This window comes from Tachypleus tridentatus, chromosome 10 (assembly GCF_004210375.1).
Source record: "Tachypleus tridentatus isolate NWPU-2018 chromosome 10, ASM421037v1, whole genome shotgun sequence".
Taxonomy (NCBI): domain Eukaryota; kingdom Metazoa; phylum Arthropoda; class Merostomata; order Xiphosura; family Limulidae; genus Tachypleus; species Tachypleus tridentatus.
Genome location: NC_134834.1, coordinates 186,122,925 through 186,150,845, shown reverse-complemented (window position 1 = coordinate 186,150,845; position 27,921 = coordinate 186,122,925). Strand labels below are relative to the sequence as shown.

At 34.0% G+C, this 27,921-nt stretch overlaps 2 protein-coding genes across 6 annotated transcripts; one reads left to right on the top strand and one right to left on the bottom strand.

Annotated features, from left to right (window-relative positions):
* Positions 1-6: 6 nt before the first annotated feature.
* Positions 7-17,740, bottom strand: LOC143231131 (E3 ubiquitin-protein ligase PHF7-like). The gene is made up of 9 exons (XM_076465760.1): positions 17,576-17,740; positions 16,181-16,259; positions 15,803-15,897; positions 15,472-15,576; positions 10,990-11,114; positions 10,105-10,264; positions 8,896-8,999; positions 8,160-8,276; positions 7-303 (listed from the first exon to the last, which is right to left on the bottom strand). The coding sequence occupies exons 2-9, from the start codon at positions 16,227-16,229 to the stop codon at positions 87-89; spliced, it is 972 nt and encodes a 323-aa protein (XP_076321875.1). The 5' UTR covers positions 16,230-16,259; positions 17,576-17,740; the 3' UTR covers positions 7-86.
* On the top strand, positions 17,730-26,063 carry LOC143231130 (cell growth regulator with RING finger domain protein 1-like). Of its 5 annotated transcripts, none has more exons than XM_076465754.1 (6): positions 17,730-17,876; positions 20,125-20,261; positions 22,376-22,547; positions 23,155-23,311; positions 23,821-23,928; positions 24,503-26,063. In XM_076465754.1, exons 1-6 carry the CDS (start codon positions 17,782-17,784, stop codon positions 24,818-24,820), a joined length of 987 nt encoding a protein of 328 aa, XP_076321869.1. In that variant the 5' UTR covers positions 17,730-17,781; the 3' UTR covers positions 24,821-26,063. The 5 variants fall into 5 exon arrangements, with proteins under 5 accessions (XP_076321869.1, XP_076321872.1, XP_076321873.1 ...); XM_076465757.1 differs by having other exon boundaries at positions 17,769-17,908; XM_076465758.1 differs by lacking the exon at positions 17,730-17,876 and adding an exon at positions 17,975-18,104.
* The last annotated feature ends 1,858 nt before the right edge of the window (positions 26,064-27,921 follow it).

Sequence of the window (27,921 nt, the reverse complement as noted above, 5' to 3'; positions counted from 1 at the left end):
CTGTGGAATAACAGAAAACAACATAGCTTTAGCTTACACAAAAAAGAAACATGCATAAATATTCCATACAGATTATTGTTTGTAAACTATATAACCTTAATTTTTATTATTATTATTTTTAACTCTGAAAGTAGCTGGCGATTAACTATAAGCTCTCTTCTTGGTAACGAGCAATAATTACCCTTGGAACTGACAGTTGCACATTCTGGACATTCCCAGTGCATCATTGTGGTTGATAAATTTCCACAGCCAACATGGCAACCTTGAGATCCACAAATGTAACAGATCATGATCTCCCAGAGGCTGTAAGAAACATACTGTTAGCACTATAACTAATTATGAATGTCTCCAAATACACAAAACCATTAAACTACCTCCCCTTACACATCCTGTGTGCATTACAAGGATACTTCAAACACCACAGACAACAAGTGGTACCTCTGGATTGCGAGAAAAATAACACTATGTAACACAAGTTTTATTCCTGGATAGTATTATTATTTCTTAATTGCTTATGTTGTAAAAGTACAGAAAATGGCCATTATTCCCTTCAATCTTTGCTTTTGTGACCTGGATAACAAAATTTAGAAAAAATTAACCTATTTTCTATGAAAAATGAGCAAAATGCACATTTTCATTTACGTAAAGTCTGAATAAAACAACATATGAATCAAGATTTACATGTATTTACACTAAAGTTATACAAAAATGAACAAAAACATTTAGGAGTAGTTTTTTGAGATTTGTGACTGTAATGTAAATCACTTTCACGTATCAGCCCCCAAATATAGTCTCCCATCATGTTTTCTTTATATGCTCCCAGGTCACAAAAGCAAACTGTGAAGAGAAAAATAGGTCTTTTCCATTTACTTTAGGCATAAGCAATTGGGAAATAACACTTTCTGCCCAGGAACAAGAAAAGTAAAAATTCTGTTACATAGTGTAAAAATGGGACAGAATGTGTTTAAAATAGTGCCTCTTAAAGCCTCATGTTAACCATTTCACTACAAGTTGCAACTTTTATACTGATACTTTGAATGAAAATCTGTCTTCCTTAATACTTAGCAGTCTTTCTTAGTTTTTGATAAGTTTAACAGGTTGAAAAAAATAAAAACATCCTGTAGTAGAACATATGTATATATTATATTCTTTGGTCTTACATCCCATAGTAGAATATGTATACATCATATATTAGAACATATGTACACTATGTCCCTTGATGTTTCATCACTATACAACAAAATACACTGCATTTTTTAAAAAAGATCCTAGGGTAGAAGCTACAGCATGGGATTATAAAATGTACCTTACTTTTTGGGGTTTATTTCAGAAGTAGAACCCACACTGCAGTAAATGTTTTAGACTTAACAGAACCTTCACTTTAACAATATTTATTCTTTCCTGATTAAAAGTGAGTGTTAAAAAATTGAATCACCTAATTTACTGGATGAACTCTGATTTAAGCTTTTACATGTTTATATCACATACAACTTCTAATTTTGTAAGTTTATTATCTATCAACAAAAACACTGCAAATAAACAATTTTCTTTCTCAGAAATAACTACATCATGCTGCGAATACAATTCAGAGAAACAGTTGAGTTAAACATGTAAAGAAAACAACTACTTTAGTTTACTAAACAGAGATACGTCAGTTACTTATAATGTTTAAAGTTGGTTGGTTGGTTTGGTATTTTATGGCACAAAGCAACTAGGCCTATCTGTACCAAACATCTGGTAAAAAGTTAAATTAAAATAATCTTAGTAAAATTCATAAAAGGAAATTAAGGTAAAACAAAACAAAGTTTAAAAAAAAAAGATAAACAGCATAAAACTAATGTTTACATCTAGTCTACAGCAGTAAGAGAAAAACTACAGTAATACAAGTTGTAAAGTACTTTCTGTAGCATAACTGTAATTATCATAACTCACCAGGAAGACTAACAGGTAAGTACAAAAACCACCGTCAGTCACCTGAAGTTGGCCTTTCCAGTCCTGGTTTCGAGTTATTTGATGTTATGGCCATTTTCTAATTTCAAATCGAATTAGATGGACTGTGATTCTTAAAAGGGAATCACATTAAAGAAAGGTCTAATGTATAAATTAAAAACTTAAATAGCATTAAAAAGGTTAATGGCCTTTAAAAACTAAAAACATTTCTAAGGTGGACAGTGTCACCATCACCAATAACAGTGTCTAACATTATGAACAGACCTTGGGACAGAATGTGTTTAAAATAGTGCCATCGTTGAGTCGTAATAACGGCAAGAAAGTAAATTATGACCCTAGTGTTACACAGACTCTACACACTGGTGCATCAGTCCTAGATAAAAGAAAACAATGAGTTAAATAACTGTGACCAGTGCATAGTCTAGTTAGAACAACTTCCTCTTTCCGATCCTTACGGTAGCAAGACGGCCAAAGTCCAACATAGGGTTTTATTAGGAAAAAGCTTGTTTTCGCATTGCTCACTCCAAGTCAACTGCCAGCTGGAACAGAGCTGAGCCTTGAATACAGGACCATAGTCCATGTATGGAACAGGCACAGTGGTGATAGTGCCAGAGCAGATAGACTTAGCTGTAGTGTCAGCAAGCTCATTCCCACGAATACCAACATGGCCTGGTATCCAGAAAAACCGTATAGAAGTACATGTTAAAGAAAAATGGGCCAATCGGTTTTGAATATCAGCAAGAACAGGGAGCAAACTAACGTGAAGTGATTCCAGAGCCAATGGAGAACTAAGCGAGTCAGTATAAATAGTGCAGTTTGAGTACTGCTTAGCTTCTATGTGATCCAGAGAAATGGTGCACAGTTCAGCAGTGAACACAGAACTTGTAAAGGGGATTCTGCATGCAACCACTGAACCACAACAAACCATGGCAGAGCCCACACAGTCACCTGATTTTGAACCATGTGTATAAATAGGAATGGAAGGATGGTTTGAAAGATATTCAGCAAATAGCAGACAGCATTTCCAATCGGTAGTATCTGCTTTTCTCAGATGACTTAAAGAGAAGTCACATTTGGGGACTGTAAGAAGCCATGGTAGGATGGGCTGACCAACGGATACAGCAATATTATCTAAGAACAGACCCAATTCATTCAACTGGGCCTGGATACGAAGGCCAAAAAGAAAGGCACAGCCCACTGAGCAAGGAAAACAACCCCAGGTGGAATGCTTTGGTAAGGAAAGAAGTTTTGAAGCATATAGTAAACACAGTTGCAAATGGGAAAAGTGCAAAGAAGGTTCATGAGACTCTGTGTATAAGCTCTGAACTGGGAAAGTGCAGAACCAAAGTCCTTGATGATGAATGGAGTCCAGCATCTTTAAGGCCGAGGTCCTGGCAGAGCCATAGACAAGTGATCCATAGTCGAGTTTCGATCGAATAAGATCATGATACATCTTTAGCATAGAACATCAATCCGGTCCTCAAGTGGTGGAAGAGAGGACACGGATGATGTTCAGTGCTCTCATACATTTGACCTGTACCTCCTTGATGTGTGGTATAAAGGACAGCTTATGGTCAAAGATAAGCCCAAGAAATTTGTTTCAGGAACCACAGGCAGCACAATTTCACCAACGGGGAGTTCAGAATCAGGGTGAATACTCCGTTGGCAGCAAAAGTGAATGCAAATGATTTTAGAGAAAGAGAAGTTAAAGCCATTTGCTGTGGTCCACTTCAGTAATTGATTGAGGGCAGTCTGTAGCTGCCACTCTGTAGCTGACATGAGATGTGAAAGTCGTTGACATAGAGCCTCTTTGCAACAGTGAGAGGGAGTTGTTCAGTGATGGCACTAATCTTTATTCTGAAAAGTGTGACACTCAAAACACACCCAAGGGACTCGGAGTTCCTCTAGAAAAGAAAGGGAAAGTGTTGAACCCACATGAACTTGAAATCTCCTGTCTATTAAAAAAATTTTTAAATAAAAATGGGCAAATGGTCACATAACCCTATATATAGAGGTCTCGCAAAATGCCATACCTCCATGTTGTATCATAAGCCTTCTCAGTGTCAAAGAATATTGATACAAGATGTTGTCATTTGAGAAAGGCTTCTCTGGTTGATGTTTGAATTCAAATCAGGTGTTCCATGGTGGAGTGCTACCATCGGAACCCACACTGGGTGGGTGAGAGGAGGTTGTCTGATTCGAGGAACCAAACAAGACAAGCATTATTCATCCTCTTTAAGGCCTTACAGAGACAGCTCATCAAAGCAATTGGATAATAATTTAAAGGAATCTTGGGATACTTCACAGACTTAGAGAAAGGTAGGGCAATAGCCTGGTCCAAGCATCAAGAAAAACACTCTCCTGCCAGATCCAGTTAAAAACAATCAGAAGAATAGCAAGAGAAGCAGGAGACAGATGGTGCAGCATTTCATAGTGTACATCATCAGGTCCAACTGATGGCCAGTTTGAGTTCCACCAGTGTAAATGGATGATTATAGTTATAGAGACAATCAGCTCGAAGGGAAAAAGATGATCACTCTGCCTGAGTCTTGACGGCTAAGAAGGTGGAGGAAGAAGCAGAAGTGCTAGATACCCAGCAAAAGCTTCCACATACAGTTCCAATGATGCTCTGGGTATTTCCTGGCCATCAGACAGCAAGACAGAGAGGGTGACAGAATTATATTACCCACTGACCTTTTAAATCTTGTCCCATATGACTTTGGAACTGGTGGTAGAAAATATGCTGGTTGTGAACTTAATCCAAGATTCCTTCTGGCTTTGACATCTTACCCACCAAGCATGTGCATGGGCCTGCTGGAAAGCTATGCGGAGTGAGAATGTGGGATACTTAAGAAAAGTATCCCAGGCTCGTTTTTGAGCCTTCCACGTAACATGGCAGGCAGGATTCCACCATGGACAAGGATATTGTGGAAAATGTGTTGAGATTTTAGAAAAACATTGAGCAGCTGCTTGTATAATACACTCAGTTATTGCTGCCACACAGTCGTCTATTGATGGCTTACAGACGATGGCAGAATCAAGTTCTGCGAGAGCAGTAAAAGAAGGCCAGTTTGCCTGATCCAACTTCCACCAGGGCACTTGGGTCGGGTGGCATTGACCATGGCCAGTCTCCCTCAAAATTCTAGGAAAATTATGACTGCCTTGTGAATTATTGTCGAACCTCCATGAAAAATGGGAGAATAATGAAAGGGAACAAATTGAGAGATCAGTAGCAGTAAAGGACTGACTAGGTGCATGAAAATAACTAGAAGAACCAGTATTGAAAAGAAAAGGTTATGATCAGAGAGCATATGCTCTACAGAGTGACCCCTCATATCAATATCAGCACTTCCCCAGAGGAGATGATGTCCATTAAAGTCCCCAGGATAAAAAAGGGAGACAGCAACTGTTCAATGAGACCATCAAGGTGTGATTGATCATATGTCTCTACAGGCAACAGGTAGAGAGAACAAACAGTGATGATACGACCCAAGGAAACATGGATAGGCACATGCTGATCAACCAACAGTGCCACCCATCCATGCATTCGTCCATCACACAGCCTGTCATTGCTGTACAAAGAAAACTGCCGAAAGGTGAATGTATCGGCAGTTTTCAGAAATGTTTCCTGTAAGGAAAGACAAACAGGAAGGTAGGAAGCAATCAGTGTTTTGATATCATCTAAATTAGAACATAAACCTTGATAGTTCCATTGTATCAGGGTGGCCATTTTTATTTACGTGTAGGCAAATTGGGTGGAGAACCCTTCTGTTTACGACCATGACGTTTTTCTTTACTGTCTTTATTTGAGGGAGGTCTATTGACCTCCATGGATCCTGCCCTGGGTCGATTGGGCAGGTCTTTGCTGTTGAAAGAGGATTCCAGCGACTAAGGACATGAATGAATGATCGTTTTGCATTTGGGGTGGGAAAAGAAGATGTATCCAAGGAAATGTCCATACCCAAAATCAAAGGAAGTGGATCTTGGGGTTTGCTGAAATGTATGTTAGAGACAGAGATGGGTGTTGAAGTTGATTCATCAACTTTTCTAACCATGGAGGCTATAAGACTTTTCATTTTGTTTGAGAACGATTCTTTTGGAGGCACAGAGAGATCCGTCTGCACTCCCACTGTAGTAGTGGAATGAAGTGCAGGAGCATATATCCGAGATAAAGTAATGGACAGCAACTTTTGAACCTCAGGATAAGTAATGTTTTGAATTGTTTTCAAATGCTGCACCTCTTTTTCTTCCAACCATTTAGGACAAGAACAGAAGCAGGACAGGTGAGAACCAATGTGATTGATGCAATGAGGGTCCATTTCACACTCATAGGGATCGTGACCCTTGCCACTGCAAGGAGCACACATCAAGAAACCACAACAAAATCTTTGAGTGACCAAATTGCTGACACTGGAAACATCAGAGAGGGTTATGGTCGTAACCTGCAATTAAGATAACCTGCCTTGATCGTGGCAGGTGGACATGGTGATGTAAATGTCAGAATGAGGACATTGGTCGGCATTGTAATTCCATCTTTGCTAGTGGAGATATGCCTCACTGCAGAAACTCCTTGAGTTGATAAACCAGCGAGAATCCCCGACTTGGGAATGTTCTTCAAATCCCTCTTAATGATAACTCCTCATGATGAATTCAAAGTAGCATGAGGTGTAACCTCAATAGGTATATCCCCAACTGCCTTTCAATGCAAGAGGAGTTGTTCACTGTGTTGAAATGTGGATGTTTTCATCAACATGTCACTAGAGCAAAGCTTCTTTACTGACTTTGGAGAGCCAGCAAAGCCCTCTAGTCCCTCTGAATGAAAAAGGGAGACATTTGCCCTAATGGTTTTTCTGAAAGAGAATGTAGTATAAGAAAATGAGGTGCAACAGTGTTACAAATGTTAAAGATTGCTGCTCAGAATCTTCAAAATGTGGTCATTTACCTATGGACTGTTTTTTCAATATTTTATTTAAGTGTTTATTTGGAGGATCCATAATAATAATAAAAAAGAATATTTCAATGCTCACTGACCCCACCCACCATGGAGTCCTACGAGGGGACGCACTACAATGCCAAACAAGGACACTGTAGCAACGCAGGGGTTTTGTGAGCACTATACCCAAACACCAGCATCAGATACAATGTCCATAAAACCTGTTGAGAACATTCAACATTAGTACTTGGTTGACCCTAACCCAAGTGGACCGGCTGATTGACCCAAGATGGGGCCACCCCAAGGCTGCCCGTCTACAGAAATTCAAGGCCAAAGTGGTGTGTCAGTTGGGCCCCTCGACCATCAGGATCGTCTCCTCCCCTTCACGCGTCGCCATGCACGGCAAACACGTGGGTGGATGTTTAGATCCCAGAGGAGGTAAACTGAAAGAACAGAACCTTCACTGGCAGGTCTCCTCACCATATACAGGAAATTACACAGAGGGGTAATGTTTAAAAACAGTACTGATGTGATATATATATATAAAATTATTATATAATATATATTATGTTCCTTGGTTTCCTTAAAATATTCGAAGTAGGCTTAAAAACAACCAATCTACAAATGTTTTCCATGTTTGATCAACCTATCTCAATTACAAATATAAGGTAAAAAAAGTTATTTCCTATATTTAGATTTTTTTTATTTTCTGTTGAGCACAAAGCTACATGATAGGCTATTTGCAATGTGCCTGCAATGGGTATCAAGACCCATTTTAAAGCATTATAAGCCTTCAGACTTACTACTCATTTTAAATCAATTTTCAAAGAGATATATTTCAAGTTACTGCTTCTCTTCATATTTCCACAAGTGATGGAACACTTCCACAGAAAACAAGATCTAAAAATTTGCATAATATTTGTAATAGCAGAATTTTTAAAATCATAAGCTTAAGCCTATTCAACTGAAATCATGCATTTTTAAGGGTTAATAGTGATACATAGTAATTTAATATTGCTTTCCAGTCAGTAGAGCTAATATCTGTAGTACTTAGAATCTAAATATGTAATAAACTTCATTAATACAACCAAGAAAATTAAATTTAGATTAAAAAAATATCATTTTTCAGTTAACTGTTACTATAATATTCATAGCATATACTGTAGAACATAAAGTATTAAAAGTAAGTGTTTCATGGTTCTTATTTCATTTTTTTTTATGAACAAGAAATTCAGGGAATGCAATGTAAAAATAAAATGTTAGCCTGAAAACTTACGTATGATCTTTGCCATACGATCGTCCTTTGGGACACTTACAAGGAGAAACATCACATCGAGCATACCTGAAACACAGGTCTTGATATGCATTATCTTCCAGTTCCCAAGCTGCATCTCTGTAATATTATATCATGGATAAAAAAAATTAAGCTTTGTCTGAGTAATATCTATGTTATATCACGTAATTTACATTTAACTGTATACTTCAGTGAAGGATGGTAAGTAAATTAGACAAACAATGAAAGAGAGATAGGCGATTTATTTCAGTTTTTTTCCTTCTAAAATTAAGAAATTAAAACATGTAATATTAAAATATGATTTATTAACTATATTTTCATGCCAAGCTTATCTGTTACATTAATAATAGAGTACTTTAATTAAAATTTGAATATAACTCCAAAAGAGGTCATGACACATTTTGATCTACCCATAGAAAGAGGTTTAAGAGGACTTGATCCCTGGGGCAAGAAGTTTTGGATTCAATTTGATATCGACAATAAAAATGTAATTGCAAATGATTTACATAAAAAGAATATAATTAGTAATTATTTCTCTTACTTGCAGGAATAAAGTTAAAAAAAAATAATCAAAAATCCCTTCCCACATGGTAGGTACTAATGACATACTTTTTATATTTGTAAGGAAAAACTACAGAAATGTTTTTACTACAAAACAATACAATAAAAGTAACTTTATAATAGTTACTACGTAATTTAACAAGAAATAAAAACTTACTGTTCAGGTATGTAAATGCCATATGTAAGCATTTCGTTTTGAAAGTTTTCCTTATTGTTACAGATAGGGCATCTGAAAAAGTACCCTGCACATAGAGCCTGCATCTGTTGTAAAACATTGTACAATCAAGTGGTGGTTTAACAGTTGACAAAAACCATCCAATAATATATAATTTTATCAATGAATTTCAATGATAAAAAATATAATTACAGCAATACAAACATTCAACACCATGGCACAAATTATAAGGCTGTTCATTATGTAATATGCCCCCCACCCCTGTTTTAGGTGTAAAACTGTTTCATTTTAAAATGTTTGATAAATTTTGGGTTTTATTTCATTTTCTCTTAGTCCCTTATCTTCTGGTTTATAGATGTATGTTTTTCTGATAAATTTATTATATAAATAACAAGGAAGGCACTGTGTACAACATAACAAGAAAAGCACTGTGTTTAACACCCACAGATATTCTGAATTTTGTTCATTTCTCTGAAAAGAACAACAAAAAATACTATTTTGAATAAGCTTTAATCCTTTTTAAAAGATTTTTTTCAATACTATATCAAAACTGAGTGACATTATGAGTGTAAAATAAAAGAAATTGCTAATAAAAATCAAGGTTTACGAAGTTTTCAGTGAAAAGAGGCTCTTTGTCCTATCAACAAGCAAGATAAACCTGGAAATAACATACAGTACAACAATGGATGCACTGTTGTTGTTATACACCTGAAAGTAACATAAATTAGAACAATGAATGCACTGTTGCTAAAAATCTGAAAGTAACAAAAGTACAACAACTGATGCACTGTTGTTGAAAACCCGAAAGTAACATAAAGTACAACAATGGATACACTGTTGTTGAAAACCTGAAAAAGTAACAAAGTACAACAATGGATATACTGTTGCTGAAAACCTGAAAAAGTAACAAAGTACAACAGTGGATACACTGTTGCTGAAAACCTGAAAATAACAAAGTACAACAGTGGATACACTGTTGCTGAAAACCTGAAAATAACAAAGTACAACAGTGGATACACTGTTGCTGAAAACCTGAAAATAACAAAGTACAACAGTGGATACACTGTTGCTGAAAACCTGAAAATAACAAAGTACAACAGTGGATACACTGTTGCTGAAAACCTGAAAATAACAAAGTACAACAGTGGATACACTGTTGCTGAAAACCTGAAAATGGCATAAAGTACAAACCTGGATGCATTGTCGATGAAAAAAATTTTTGCAGCATGGAGAAAGTATGATGTGATCAACTTCTTGACTATTTACAGGACACAGACAGATTGGGCATGAACACATCACGAGGGAATTATTTAGTATCTTTTGTTTACGTTTGTGGTCTGCACAAAAAGACCTGCAACATCCATTGAAATGCAGTTTAAACATACACATGAGGTTCAGCAATTATCACCAACATTTAATTTTTTTGTCTTGACTGACAGTAGACATTTGCTAAAACATCGATGCATATTTTAGTAAACATTAATTTAAAAACCATATAATCATTTATAAAATGCCACCGTAAATAAATCAACCATACTTGCAATTACATCTTTCAAAAGTAGATAATATTCACATAAAACTGATTAGAAGTGAACATTCTAGAAAACACACCACCCGTTCATTCAAAATTATTTATAATTCATCTATACATAACTATGACAGTGCTGTTTTCTATTCCAAAATAAGTTTGAATTTTATAAACTAATGAATAATTCATTCCAACCAAATGCTTATATAGATGTGCTTATGGAAAAATGTTATGTGAATATATTCTAAATACTGTTAGAAATACTTTACATTTAAATATATTTCATCAGTTTTGAAAAAAATACCTATAAAAAGATCACTGATATGATTATTTGCAGTTGTAACTAAGCAGCTGCAAGATTTTTGAAAGAACCTAAAGTATATAATAATTAAGAACTATGCATTTCCAAAACATATTGCTGTCTTTAAATCACTCAAAGACCTTACAATGAATGTTAAATGAAAGTTATTGTCTCTAACACTGATACGCAGCCTTAAGGATACTCCTTACAACTTTAGAAGTGAATATGTTATCACCAAAATACTCACGAAAAATTATCAAAGAACTGGTGGAGGACACCTCGTCCATAAGCACAGGGCACATGAAACACTTTCTTACAGTTTTTATTACAGCAACCCACTGTCGCCCCACTCTTTTTACAAAAGAAACATCGCTACAAAGAAGAAAATTAATCCAAATGAAGAGTTTCCAGATCCACAAAACTTGTAATGAAAATGAAAAACATATACACTGTGGTAGATTAAAACAGTACAATTTAATAGCAGTGTAAACAGTAATTAATGTTAGTATTTATCTTACACTGAAAATGTATTTCTAACAGGTACTTAACCCCTCTCACACAAAGCTATCTCAATCTTCTTTTTGCCTTCTAAGTATTATATACTCCATCAATTTCACTTTATTTTTGTACATGTAAATATCATGTGACTGCTCTCCACCCATAATATTGTGACACCTATAGTGGCTAGCTCCATCTGCTATTCCATTTCAATCCTCACTTTCAAGAATTGGCAAGCTCTAAAAGAATAACACCAGCAGTGGGAAGTGTGCGAGAAAGGTAAATATTTATCAGAAAAACATTTTCGGTGTAAGAAAAATGTTAATCATCGACACAGTCTTACCCCTTTTCACACAAAACTAAAATCCCACATTGTAAAGGTGAATTAGCCAGTGTAGGCACTTAACAAGTGGAAAGCAATCACCCAGAATGAAGCACTTAAGTGGAGTACTATGCTACATCAAGAACAGGTATGATTTTTGCCCTTGAAGGAGGAAATGAATTTGATATGGGTGGGAAAAAAAGGATGTGAACAAGTGCAATAAGGTCCAAGAGGTGCAATCTATAGTAAAATATAAACTGAATGAGTTAAGTAGCTACACATCTTCAACCATCCAGATAAGACTGCATAACTCATCCTCGGCATTAGGAGATTGAGGGTGAAATCAGATAAGAAAATTAGTACAACATAAATATACTGACTATGACATGTGGATCATATTATATATACTCACCAAGCTCAACCATAAGTAAACAGAATGTAATAAGCCAAGTAACTGGAATTATGAAGAGAGCATTTGCCTGAAACTGGAAAACTCCCAAAACCACTGTAGGACCAAAAAAGTACAAACAAAGTGAACCTGGCATTACAGTATCACGATGTTACATGAACTTAACCGGAAGAACAGGGTAAGATGTGTAACCATTATTACAAAAAGAAATCATATATTACTCAAATATAAAGTACAAAGAGACATCCTGTACATATAATTATGAGGAGGACATGTACTGTTCATTTAACTGTAGGAATAATGCATGTACATGTTGCTGGCATTACAAGGCAGATGAAGTCCCACAAACCCAACAGGGAAAGAACTTTCTGCAACTGGAATTAACAAGAACTTCTATTGCACTCAACCACAGAAACAGGTTGGTATCATTTAAATCCAGTATTACAAGAGTGATCCTGCTCCAATCGACAGCTGTCTGTGTCTGGAAAAAAAACCATCCATGGGAAGTGGGAGGGGGAAAACCAACTTTGCCTTCTTCTCACAAGTTTGTAAGGGAATACAAAATTCTACAAAAACACTCAGGGCAGTGGAGCCATCACAGTCCACCACCCTAGTGACTTGGAACCGGTAAGAACTCTCTTGCTCTATTGGAAGAAAAAAGTGGAAGCAAACATGGTGGAGAGTATGGATGAACATCACATCACAGCAAGGGCAGTGGGTGTCAACAATTCCCTATTTTGAAAAGCAGTCTGATCCCAATTTATTCAATCAAAGAATCAGCAGGGACAGATTTTACTCCTGAAGTCTCTAAATGAGGGTCTACCAGTGAATGATATTTGCAGATGCCAAGAAATAAACCTATATATAAAGACAAAATGTATGTTTGTTTGCACCTTAATTTCTCCAGGCCTATTAGGCTAAACTCAACCAAAATTTGCATGTAAACACTATGAACTATGGGTAATGTCCTAAAGGGTTCAAAATTAAACTTAACCCTATTGCTGTTTTACAAAGCTTATTGGTTAATTACTCCCAGCCTACTGAGACAATCTCAAACAACCTTGGCATGATGATACTTTAGATTCAAGGTCATAGGATACAATATTCTCCAGCAAATAGCAAAGGCAAGCAGCCAAAGACATGGTAATATGATATTTCACAAGAAGAAATGTTGTGGAGACAGTGACTTACACAGATAAGCCTGAATACACCACTACAGTGAGTGATAAACATGATAACATGATAAAAACAGATGGGTTCCAGCAAATAAAAGATGGGAATGTAAATTTTAAAATGAGTTAGTATGTGCCGCATAAGTCAATCAGGATTAGAATGATAATACGGATGGGAGATTAAAGGTAAGAAATTGGGTGTGAAAGCCAAACCTCCTTCACTAGTAGCAGAGTTTTAAGGGAGGAAGAATCAGTCAGGTGACAAAAGAGAAATGGTACAGAGGATTTGGGTAACATTAATGGCATAAACATCTAATCAATGATGTCAGCAGGGAGGAAAAAGAAACATGTTTTGATGAAGAGATGGTACATGAAACATGTAGATAAGAAAGGATGGGAAAATACATAAATGACCACACTGAGAACCAAGTTAGGTAAATATCAAACAAACACGAAGGGCTCACAACTCAAAAGAAATAGCAGGGGGAGACAAACACCTTATGCAACTTGGAGAAACTGAGAAAACTTGAAGTCAGTCTCAGGGCTTAGGAAATTAACCTGACAAAATCCATTCACGAAGATGGAGAATGGTGACATCTGAATGAAACAGTGCCAAACAGAAGTTGATGGGATGGAGACTAAGACAAAGATAAGGTTAGGGAAAGTTGTGCAGGTAAAGGTCATAGCCATGAGGTTGGGTAGGCCAATATGGAGCCGTTAAAAGGCTTCAGAACTCTGAAGAGGAGTCAAACAGGAGGATAAACACACGTGAAAGTCCATCCAATTTTTACTGAACACACCTACCTTCAGAGAATGGTTTGTAGTTAAGCACAAAGCTACACAAAGGGCTATCTGTGCTTTGCCCACCAAAGCTATCAAAACCTGGTTTCTAAGTCTACAGACATACCCCTGTGCCACTTGAGGGCAACCCTCAGAGATGGCAGGTGTGGAATCGGGGACCAAAAAGAAGGAAGTTTGGTGTTCCAACAGGTGGAAAAGCCATTGATACAAGGTTTTTCCAACTAACTGATACAATCCAACTACCTGATGTTGAGCCAATCCAGAAAGTGAGAACTGAGTAAGAATAGCAGAGAGCTAGCAGTACCAATATAGTGGGTGCAATATTATTGGAAGAAAGTAGTCACATGTTCAAAAATGAAGCAAAATTGATGGGGGTATATAGACCAGTGCTCTGGGTGCAAAAATGTTTTAGCAATGCTTATAGGGCAGAAAAAAATTGAGATAGCTTTGTGTGAGTGAGGATTAGACCGTATCAGAATAATATCTTCGGTCCACACCAATACTGTCACCCAATGAAAGATAATCAGCTTGTGGCTCTATGCAATTAGCTATTTGTTCAGAAAATACTCTCTGTACTCTCTAGCATTATAATAAAATTTATTTATAGTCATGTAGATAACTTCTTTAGCATTAAAGGTATTAAGGAAGTTAAGACAGGGTAGTCTCTATTGGAATCCTAAAAGTAAAAAAATTGTTTTCCTGCATCTTTGCATTAGAAAAAACTATTGTAATCAGAAATTTCCATATCTCCATGTAAAAATACTCATTATAACTTTATGGCCCTGCTACAACTTTCCATCAGCAAGCTTCAGTTATTAGCCACCTGTGCTGTGATTCACATTTTAATTATTATTATACAGTTTACGGTTTTTTCTTTTATCACGTTTATTATTGTTTAAAACTGTTACTATAAATGATACAGAAGTAGTTAACAAGATGTCCTCTGGGAAGTGTTATTGTAACAAGAATCTTTGTCTGAAGTAAAAGTGTATTTTTAAGACAGCTGGTATGGATATTAGCACTTTAATTAAAATAAAGAACAGAACAATATTTTGACCTTCTCAGGTCATCTTCAAGTTAACAAAGTTACAAACTCTCTCTTTGATGTCGAGAAAACCCACTTGTAGAGAAAAATATATATGTAAAAACAGCTCGGTTGGGTTGAGAAAATATTTTACCTAGAGGAGCAAACGACGTTTCAACCTTCTTCGGTCATCGTCAGGAACCTGACAAAATGTTGTTCGCTCCTCTATGTAAATTATTTTCTCAACCCAAAAGAGCCATTTTACATATGTATTAAACTCTCTCTTTATTTACATGAAGAGGACCTAAGAAGGTCAAAACATTGTTCTGTACTTTATTTTAATTAAAGTGCTAATACCCATACCAGCCATCTTGAGAATACAGAATCTTTGTCTATCCAGCACTGTTCAGGTCTGATATATACCATATAATAGTTTTAAACAGTATTAAAACTTCTACTCAATAAAGTGCACACAAAAGGTGGAAGAAACCTAATGGTTTTACCAGTCTTTTTCCTCGCTTTACTTCTAAACAAATGTCTTCAGGCAGAAACCCAACAATTCCATCTTTGTCAGTTTGCCCTTTTTGTTCCAGTCCACTGGATAGCAGCTGAAAAATATTCATTTTAAACTCTGAAAAATTATATATATGTTTTAATTTAGGATAAAATAACTTCCAAACTCTTTTAGTCTCCACACCAGAAAAAAAGTAAAAATAAAAAACTATGCAAAAAAACAAACTTAGGTGCATACACAAATCTAATTTATAAAGAAAATAAAAATAAACTTGTTAATAGTACTCCAATATGTTCTTTTATTGCAAGATACAATCTTACCATACAGAAGTGATGTACTGAAAATTCATCATGGTGAAAAAACTTTCCAACCATCAACTCTTCTTCATAGCTAGTTTCACAAAGAATGCAAACAGCTGTATAAGGAAGACCACAGTAAATATCACTATTACCCATGATTTCATTTAAATGCTTAGTGTTATTATTTTAGTTTTAGTTTAGACTCCAGTGTAAAAAATTTATCACTGTGAAAAATATTTACTAATAAAATTCAGTTACTTGTTCAACTAAGATTACAAAACTAGAAAATAAATTATTTAAAATATGATTTTTGTCTTTTAATAATAAGACTTAAGTTTTAACAAGGTAAACTACTGGCCCTTTAGTATATATACAATAAAATACTGATAAACCTCTAACCTCTTTTTGAATCACAGTGACCAATTTTCCGCTTTTTATTGGAACTCATTCTATTTTGTCCTTCAATTGTGCTAGTGATCTGCATAAAGAAAATGACACTATTTAAACCTATTATAAGCATAAATCAAAAACTGATAATGCTACATCTAGCTGTAATTTTCTCCTAAAATAATAAAAAATAATTAACTTTAGTATTTTGCAATCATTTTTTATATAATAAATCTGACCTATGGTTTGTATAACAAAGTTTTATACATAAATAAAAGAAAAGTTGGCAAATGTCATTAGACATTCTTTGAACATTATTAACTCTATTTGTTAAAAGTTATGTGAAGCATAAATTTATTTTAAATATTCCAAAAAATCCTGAATAAAATCAAATTATTACCACAACTATTTTTTTATTTTCACAAATATTCTAAATAAATAAATACATGTAATTTCATCTCAGAATGTCATTAAAATATTTAAGTAGAATTTGGTAGAAGTACTAACTGATGGGACCAGATGCATTTTAAGGAGCTTGTGAAATTTTTATTAGCCTTATAAGATGAATATTAAATCAAAGTAATTACAACATCATGTACAGTTTAAGGTTTTGTAAACAAAAGGCAAACTAACTTGATAAAGACAGTTTCTTATATGTTTAACTGTTTTATAATATAACAACATAATGTTTATGGACAACAAATGACCTATTGGTCCATCTCAACTGTCCCAGCCTCTAATTTCTAAACTAAAACTATTAAATCAATTTTATAAAAATCTTAAAAATAGCCCTTATCATTTACATAGGTATCAAGCTTTCTATTAAACTCACAAAACGTTAAATGTAGTCTTAACAACACCCAAGTCCAACCACAATGTTGCCGTTGGGAAAAATGAAACTCTTAACTAAAGACGAGTTCTACCTTGCCAAAATTTACATTTGCGCCTTATAGTACTATGATTATTAATCTTCGAAATATTACAACTCTTAAGTGTTAATAAATTAACATTACTGTTACTATGTGAGATTAGACTGAGAAGAAATGATCAACTATTACTGATCTAATCTACTGTAGCGATTTTGTTGTTTGTTTATTAATACCATCAGCAATGCTATTACTAATAGTACTATAGCGGATGAGTGTTTTGAATCTATTTTTGAAACTCATATCGTAAGTATTATACAAGTTGTAACATTTTTACTTTTACATTACAGTAATATTCGTTAACTTAATAAAGTGTACTTAAGTTAGCCTCACGTCTATCAAGAATCGCTCAGTATCTCATAAAATAAACACAATTGTGACTCGTAGTCATACTGCAACTCGCAAGTAGGTTTAACTTGATCTGTTGTAGTCAGCTCTACACTATATTATCGACGAAAGTAAATATCATCAAAATACATACCTTTGCAAATTAATATTTCATATGTTAATTCTATATTTTCATAAGTTAGAATTTTCTTCTTCTCATGTAGCAAGTAATTTAGTTTGTACTCTCATCCTTTGAACAGAATGCAACCTGACACTTATTTAAATTTTGCCATGCTCGAAAAGGCGCTCGTTTTATCCAATTACAACTAGCGTTTTATCACGTGATATAAAAGCTTAAAAATGGCCACGTTAGCAGCTTTAGCAGGAGCTTCTAACGTTATAGCAGTTTTTATTGTTTTAATTTCTTTTTTTACGATGATGACTTTTCTTCTACGGTAAAAACTGTTCAGTCGTTGCTTAATCAGAGGTTTCTCACTTTTCTTATAATGTTTGTTTTCATTAAATAAAGTACTCATAATACATTACAATTAAATAACAACTGAGGTACCCGCTTAGCCCAATAAAAAATAAAACCTTAATAAGTCATTGCGGTTATGTAAGCTGTAAACTATTAAGTATAATTGTTAACTATTACTACTATTAGAAGTAAAGCTCAATTTGAAGTAAGAAATTATGATTTATATTTTGCGTGGCTTGTTAAACTTTTAAAATTAATCTCTTAGTATCTAATGGTGAATGATTTAGACTAAGACTAGAAAGAGTAAAAATTGCGAGTGAAAAATGTACTTAACTGAATACTATATAAAAAGTTATTGACCGTACTTTATTACTATAAAGTACTGTGTTATTTATTGTGTTCACTGCTTTTCTCGCAGTCATACGCCAGGACTGTCGTTGGGTTAGGTTATTGGTCATGTTTTCTATCATTATCAGTATGGTACTTTTTCAATACAGCTGTAGTAATTATTATGTATAATATGTTTTGATCTGGACATTTACTATCTTTAATTTAAAGAAAACTTGGTGGATGATACTTGACAGTAGGCCTAGTGGCTATGAGGTTTATAATTTATAAATTATATATGTATCAATATTAAGAAGTTGCAAGTTTTACTTGTGTATTGGGAAGAAGATTTTGATAATCAATTAACACTAACACTTAGTGAAACATAACCCAAATGAAACCCTAAAGGAAAATAATGTTTTATTAATACTGTTCTGTTAGGGTTAGTCACTGAACTTTTTCCTTGGGCATGTTGCTTGTTAACTTGGTGATGGAAAAAGTGTGGACTTGATGCAATTAATTTCTTTCAAAAAAGAAAAGCCTTTAATAAGGTGCAATAAAAATGATTGCAGAAAAAAACTAGTTAATTGTTGGTTGTTGGATGAGATAAAGCAATAGGCTATTATTAATATTAAAGGAGGCCAGTTGACCTAGACGACTGTTACTAATGGAGTAGCTTAGGACTCTGCTATTTCTTATTTGTAGTAATGAAATACTGGTAGGAGCATAATTAGTAAATCATTTAAATTTGTTGATGACGTCAACTTGTTAGGTATTTCTAGGTGTATTGAGAATTTTGAGGTATTACTGTTACAGAATGAATTGAATCAATTGATAAGTTGGACAAATATGTGGAAGATGATTTTCTTTTAGCTTTAGTTATGATAAATGCAAGGTGATACATTTGGATTGTTAAACCTGAATGACACATTGGCTTGGTGGTGGGTAGGTTACTCAAGCTATTGAGACAGTGCTATGTTGATTGTAGCAAAGCTGCAGTAGTAAATTATGACAGCGTATCTTTTGATTACCAGTTAAAAATAGGAAACTCTTTCTCTAAACAAGTCACTAGTTCGGCCTCACCTGCAATAGTGTAGATAATTTTGGCCTCATTATTTGAAAAAGGATATTGATTGATTAGGAAGTGATTTCTAGGAGGACTTCTAGGATAAGTCCAGAGATCTTTCAACTCATTTTATATTGTAGATTGTGTTAGGGGATGTTAGGATAAAAGCTTTTGATTTCTTCATGATAACAGAATGAAAGAACACAAGTTAACTATCCAAGGTTTAGAAAAAACAGGCTGGGCTCTAGTTAGGATGACATTATTTTCTTAAAAGAGTGGTTGACTGTTAGCAGGAATGGTGGACAACACCTTATGGGAGCTTAAAAAGGAAATAGGTAATTTCCTGAAAAATAAAGGGAGTGTTTAAGTCTTTGCTTTTCCTAAGAACAAGTATTTAAGGGTAGCCTTGAAATACCAAATAATTTATTGTTATTAGTTTCATATGCAAAATGTTTGAAAAGGGGGTTTATAATTTATAAGATTGAAAGCCAACAGGTACTGTATCAAGCACAATCAACAAGCTTCTGCTGTGGGGGTCTAGAGGCATGCAACTATTTTAAACCAAAAAAATGCTAATACTTCATCAGAAGAATGCAGACTGTGCAGAAAACAATAAATACCATAAGCGTCTGAGCTATAATTATATGAACATAATTTTGTAAAATAACAAAAATAGGGTGTTTGAACCCCTATTGAGTGCATGTATGGTTAATGTTAAAAGATTAAAGCAATTAATTTTAAGAATGAGAAAATTCTTCAACTAATGTTTTAATAAATGTAACTGGTAGAAATGAACATGAATCTACATTAAGATAAAATCATTTTCTTTTAGTTTCAGGAACTTAAATGGTCCTTTTACCTCTGTGACTGTGGTACACAAACCACCAACACAAATGTTGCAGTCAATGATTCTTGTACAAAATCCATTCATATTGAAGATTGTTAATATGAAGGATAGCTCTCTCTCTGGTGAGATAATTGAAGTGTAATATTGGTTTAATTTGGACAGCTTTCTTGTATTATTGTAAGTTTTTTATTAATATAAATAATATTCCAAATCATCACTAACTGCTGAAATTACAGTATTGAAAAAACAAAGACAGTTGTACATTTCAGAAATATTTAATTCATTATGACTGTTGAACCATGAACTATATTTTTTTACATCCTTCATAAGTGTTCTTTCACATGTTAGGTAATGTGGGGGCGATACCTCTGCTGACATGTTTCTTCATTCTGGTTAGCAAGGTCGTTTTTAGTAACCTTGATATTTTCGAAAATGTATGTAAATGTATTCTTAATATGTAGACTAAACAAATAGTAAGTTGTGAAGGAAAGTAAAACCATAACAAATTTTTATGACTGTTAAAACATCAACCTGTCTTATATGATAGCTACTTATATTGTTAAGCATATGACATCTTGATTATTTATTTATAGTAATGAAATAAATAACAGACTGTATTATGAAAATGAAATTGTTTCAACAAATAATTCATCTGGATTTAGATATAAGTGGTCATTGTTGTTAATATAGGCTTTGTTCCACTTCTCTCTGTGATTACGTTTTAGTTCCTTGTTTAAAATAGTGCAACAAAAAGTGGCTTCCACTTGTATAGTTATTTCCAGTAAGTTATCTCTCAGTTACAAACTCTCTTTCACTCCTTACAGGGTTTCCTGTTATGATGAATCTTTGACTGTTTGTAAATTATTACTATATTACTCTTTCTTGATCTTGGTATGTTTTGCTTTGTGTTTACAGTTTTTTATCCCAAATTATCAAACTTTGCTTTTGTTTTTGTAATATTAAAATCAACTTTTTTTTTCTTTCTGATTACTATTTGTGCTTTCTCTCCTGTATGTTTATGACTTTGTAAGCCTCCTATGTTTTGCGGATGTTATCAGGCCTGTATGCAGAAGGAGAGGGTTATAATTTTGTGAGATCAAAAAGTAACGCCTATAGTGTGAAGCAAAATGAGCATGCTAATGTTACAGGAGTCTGGTAGCATGTAATTATTTCAAACCAAAAAATGCTAACAATTTATCAGAAAAACCATGTAGAATATGCTTGATATCATAAACAGTTGCACTATAACTATATAAGCATAATATATTTTACATCACAAAAGTAGGGGGTTCATCTGACCCCCCACCCCCATTTCTGCATACATGCATGGGTATTATACTAAAGCATTTTTAGGCTCTAAGACGGGTTCCCAACTGGTGGGTCGCAACCCCCCCGGGGGTTGCGAAGCCTTGGCAGGGGAGTCGTGTAGCCTTGTTAGAAGTAGCTTAGGATAACATTAATTTTATTTCATCAATTTCATGTCGCGAGTGCCAAAAGGTTGGGAACCCATGCTCTAAGATATCAGGGTTTTAGAACGGCTACACTGACCAGAACTTCAGTATGAGACCATCAACTCATCCTAGTGCTCCATGGTCAGTGGTCTGTTGTGATATAAAGATGAAAAGGGTTTTTTAAATTTATATGCAAAAACGGCTCGTTTGGGTTGAGAAAATATTTTACATAGAAGAGCGAACAACGTTTGATCTTCTTCGGTCATCGTCAGGTTCACAAAGAAAGAGGTAACTGCAAGAAGGTCAAAACGTTGTTAGCTCTTCTATGTAAAATATTGATATAAAGATGAAAAGGGTTTGTTTACATTTCTTATAATGTTTTGACTGAATTTTCTATGATGCATCTTGAAAGGATGGGTTTGTATTTCTGTTGTTTTTGTTTCACTTTGTTATATGTTCTCAGATTTTGACAAATTATTGTTTCCAAACTTGAAAACTTATAAATTGATGAAGCTGTACACTTTGTTCTGTACTAAAGAACTTTGTTCTTTGTGCTTCATTCAGTACATTTTAAATGTAAAAGGTTGATTTATCAGACAGTAAGGTAACTCTGAAATACTTCTTAGCCTCGTTAGAAGAATGAAGACTCCACATGTTGCACAATCTATATTATGACTTCAGAAATTTGACCTTTACAAATCAACAGTCTCAAAGTAAGAACTAATTATCAGGACTAACACAGTGTAGACATGTGAAATGTTATGTGTTATTTACGTATTTTTCAGGCATAGATTGTTCTGTCACATGTCAAACACCCTGTTTAATGCAAGTATTTTGGGGTGTTAGCATGGAAGAACTTGATAAAATGATTCATATGTCATGGCTTCAGTTGAAGAAAGTTCTCTTGAGAAATGATCTTCAAGAAATCAGATGTTTGGGTAAAAACCAAATGGAAGAGTATCCTTTTATTATTATGAAATTAATTTTCTTCAAAGTTTAGGTGTAAATTGTATAAGTAAATTACTTCAATTCCTATTTCAGAAATCTTAAAAAAAGTAATTGGTTTGTACAAAGAAAACCCTATAAGCAAGATTCCAGTGAAATGTTTTTTAAAGTGCCATATTATATGTTATATTTACGTGGTTTAGATAAATTAGTTCTTTGCTTGGTAATTTTGTTCAAGATGTAAACGTAGCCTTGAAATTAGTGTTTTAGTAAAATATAAGAGAAATATAAATATTCAGTATGAAGGTGGTTTGAAAGTAATTATACAGTTCTGACTGTACTCAACATTAAAATAAAACATGCATATATGATGACATATTCATATGTCTCTCGACACTATAATAATTGTTGTCTGATCAGTTTATAACCATAACCTCACACCAGTATCCATTAACTTAGAAGCTGTATTTTATCTAAAAAAAATTATGATGATGAAAATGGTTTAGTTGATGATGGTACATAAATATCTTAATTGTACTGAAATAGTTAATATCATGAAAGAGTCATATAATAGATAACATTAAAATTTGTCCTTGTTGAATCTTCACACTGAGTTCAGATTAGACATATGTGAGAACAATGTGCTTAAAATTGTTCCAAACCAAGTCATTACGGCAGCTGATTTAGGAACCTTACCTCGAACAAGGTTTCCTTTAGTAGTACTGATGCTGAGGAAAGATTGTCTACTTGAAGATGATGATCAGAAAAACAGTGTGGTATAACAATATTTTTTAGAACTCTCAAACATTCTACCAGTCTCTAACTGTGCTACTCACTGTTTACTAAGTTTGTTATTTTGATGAAACTCAAACCTGCAATATTTTATATCTAAAATGTATTTTCGGAAGCGGTATCATCTAAGGGGAATATGTTAGCAAAGCAATAAAGTATTCATAAAATTCAGTTTTCTGGGGTTTTAATTTCTAATACACTTCAAACTCTGAACTTTATTTGCCCATTTTTGCTTTTACTAAGCAGCAAAAGTATGAGTAAGTACTAACGTTTGTTTAGTATTCTGGAACAAATATGAAGCTGTGTAGCTGTTTTCAAGCTTATAATTCACAACTTTTAATCTGTGTACTTGGACAATAGTTAATGAATTGGTTTTTATTTCTTTAACTGTGTATTAGAGTAAATAACTGGATTAATCTCTGCACTTATGTATGAAAGTGCCAGCTGTAAAGGTGATCGTAAATAGTTGTTAACATGAATGTTGTTTTCACAGGTAGCTATGGTAACCGTTGTACATATCAAAGATCTAGTGTGCACATTAAGTACCACTGTTATAGCACAGTATTTGAAGCAGGCTAGTGAGCAGATATGTTGTTTGAAGGTAAGAATCAAATGCCATGTCACATGGTGATTATCACATGCATAACGCTGTTTAATTTTAAAATTTTAAAGTACATAGTGGGATTATCAAGTTGCAAGTGCACTGTGGTGCATATTTTATCTGCCCCTAGATGGATAAGAGTAGTTTTTCCATTGACATTTGGACGTCTATGTGGAGGGGTGTTAAAATGTTCTTTAATTTTTCTTTGTACAGGACAGACTCCAAACTTCTTTAAAAACGACTTTTCTGTTCAGAAATTTTTTGAGCACTTGTTGATACCTGCACACCTGCTTTATATTTGTATGTGGTATTGTTCAACTGTAGGCCTATGTCCTGCACAGGAGACTTTTACCAACTGACTGATTTGTAAGTGACTTGTTGTACTTGATGTATGGTACCTGCCAGTTTGCTGGGCAGCCAAACTTTATTGCAGCTTACAGGAAACAGTGTATGACATACATAACAAACACTTGCATTATTAGTAGTGAAATTGTATTTCAGAATGTCACTGAGATGTTAAAAGAGATTTCCACATTATTTGCCAAATGTTAAAATATTTTATTTTTTTATCCAGCCTCTGTACATGCCTACAGATTCCAGTTCATACCAGCAACAATATTCAGATAATGTTAGTGGCAGTACACAAACACCAGCAGAATGTGTTGTATGTCAGACTAATCCTATTTCTAGGGTGTTGCTTCCTTGTAGACACACGTGCGTGTGTGTGACATGCTTTCAAGACTCTCTACCTGTCCTATGTGCCGAGGAGTCATTCAGTCTTATTTTTGTCTCCAAGACGAAGAGCCACAAATTTACCCAGAAAGTCATCGAGAACCTTCTTGGTCAGAGCTCCACTGGCATGAGAGGTGGACAAGGTTTAATGACCATTTGAATCAGTGGTTAGGATTCACTTGAAATTGGTGCATTTTTATCAAGATTGTATCTTGTACTTATTTTTAAAAAAATTTAATATATTTGTGATCTGTGAAATGGTATGTCAATGACACAAGCTTATTTCATGTACATTTTTGTTTGTGTTGTAATAATTTCAAGTTAAAACCTACAGCTTTCAGACTAGGCAGTTTCACATTCCACAACTTTGTTACTCGGTCAGTTTCGATTTTGATGGTATTTGTTCTCAAACTGATCTTTCAGGAATTTGGGTTTATTGTTTTTATTTTCTTATTTCTGTACAGTGTGCTTTCATTTCTTCATCATTTGCTAATCTTAATTTGATATTTCATATAATACTGTTTTCTAAACATGGTAATCATTCTGTATAGTTTTGGTTTTGTTTCCTTATGATTAAATACAAAGAACAGTATGAAATTAACACTGGTACAATAGTACACATGCTTTCTATCATGTTTTTCCTATATGTGTGTGCATGGATTTAAAAAAATTTCATAACTGAGACAGCACCTTTACAGAAAATATCAACTCTCTCTAGAACTGATGAATATTAATATGGCTTTGTCAAACAGTAAACCTTTTTAATAAATATTTGAAAAATAAATGATTGGTTTTTAAGTTTTCTGATTTGAATTTCCTGCATGGTTGCTTATTTTAACCACATTACTCTTGTAAATGATTTGTTTATGAACTCAATTTTTCATTATTATTTCTGCAAAAAAATAGTTTTTATCAAAATTCTGTTGCTTACATTGAAATTTGCTTTTATTAAATCAATAAAATTTTGGGTTTACCAATATAATGCTATGGTTTATCAAGGATTTCACAATTTTGTGATAGACACAAGTTTAACAGTATTTATTGTGACAAAATGTCTTTGTTGTTTTATATTCAGTAAAATGTTATTTCTTGGTCAGTCTAAAAAAGATATTTTTGGACTAGAATAGATTTAAGTAACTATTATTGCATTTATGAAAATATCTACCAAAAAACTAAATGAATTGTTTGCTTTATTAATCACATGCTGTTAAGATAAGTTATTGTTTTTAAATTTGTTTAATACATACTGGAGTTTATTATGAGATATTTCTATTAAGGTAAATAAAATAATTTGTACGCCAATATAGATTCAACTGGATTAGTGAAAGAATATGATATTTTAGCTCCTGACGAAGTTGTAGTAGTGAAATATAGAGCTAATAAAGTTGCATCCTAGAAACATAGGTATTTATTTTAGTAGAAATGTTTTATAATAAACAACAGGTGGTTTTAGAACACAGTTGAAACTTTTTAGTCCAGCACCATTGGGACCTGACAAGTGCCAGATTACAGAAAATGGAAAATGCCAAACCACAGAATTTGTCCCCTAAGAACCACATATGTAAACATATGTCTTATCTCTAGACTTTCCAGATTGCCTACATACTTATTGCTATGTCATAAAAGGTAGAATAAAGCTTAAAACTGAAAATAATACAATCATTTTTTTTTAAATTTTGTACAAAGCTACTTGAGGGCTATCTGCACTAGCCATCCATAATTTAGCAGTGTAAGACTGGAGGGAAGGCAGCTAGTCATCACCACCCACTGCCAACTCTTGGGCTACTCTTTTACCAACGAAAAGTGGGATTGATCATCACATTATAACATCCCCATGGCTGAAAGGGTGAGCGTGTTTGGTGCGACTGAGATTCGAACCTGCGACCCTCAGATTACAAGTCAAACACCTTAACCCACCTGACCATGTTGGGCACAATCATTAATGCTGCCAGAAAAGATTTTTATTGTTTTACGTACCGGTAATGTAAAACGTAAAACTGTACTATACTTTCTTACATACTTAATGCTGTTAAAACACATTTCTATCTGGTACAAAATAAGGCCTAAAAGAGAAAACAATACAGGTACCATACTATTATGGATGCTGTTAGATAGTTTTTGTTTTAAGAAACATAAACCTTGAAATTGAGAAACTGTACTGTTTTTTACATTTCCAGCTGTATGATGCTGTTGAAACTTAACCATATATAATTACAGTAAGTGTAATAAAACTTAACAACAACAACAGAAAAAAAAAAATTACTTTTAATGCTGCCATATATCCACTTCCAATGTGTTGTACAACACATTATTAATGGTAGTTCAGATTACATAAGAAATACATCAGAAGCAGAAGAGAGTTTGGGAAGTGGATTGTCTACACTGTACTGGTCCTCAGTAGTTTTAAGAAACGTCTTATCACTGTTGCAAGGTAGCTTGCTTTATGAACAGACATAATTCAAATGAACAGACATAATTTCTTTTCTCTTATAAAGTCCTTTTGCTCCAACCTTGTAATTAAATTTCTAATCATCTGGATACATTCATTAATAAAAATACTTTCTTCCACTTTCTCATCTTTATCTGCATTTTCTTCACGACCTTCTCGTTTCTTCTCTTCTAGCTGAACCATTTCCACAATCTTTTTATCAGAGGGTTTATAAACAACTGGCACTTTATCAACGTTCATCCATTCCTCCAGATTATATTTGTCATATCTTTAGTTACTTCAAGACACCTTGGGTCTGTCATACTTTTAGCTTACCTTACCAATTCTCGGATCAATTTATTTTCATTGCAAACTTTTAATGCAGCAAAGTTCGATTATTTATCTTCCTCAATATCTTTGGCAAGGGTTTTTTTTTTTTTTGTGTGGCATGCGACGTCAATATAGGGCTGTTTCATCAGCGTTGTACATCTGTTCTGGAGATGAATTTTCTGTTGCCACTAACTGTGCAAATTCATCCACAAACTTTGCTTCAGCCCCCATGTTAGCACTTAGTTTTTCACTGCACACACTACGTAGTGAAATACTATGTTTGTTTTTAAACTTGTGTAACCATTCTGGTGAATATTCACAGTCGTAGACTAGTTTTAGTTATTCGTGAAAAATTTTGGCATGATCCATAACCGTCTCACCTGAAATGCTTACACAATCATTAATCTGAGCTTAACCTGCTTTATAAGTTCACTGTCTTTGCCCTTGCATCTTACATCTTTCAAAGTTTCCCGACATTTTAATCTTTTCTGACTTTCATTCTT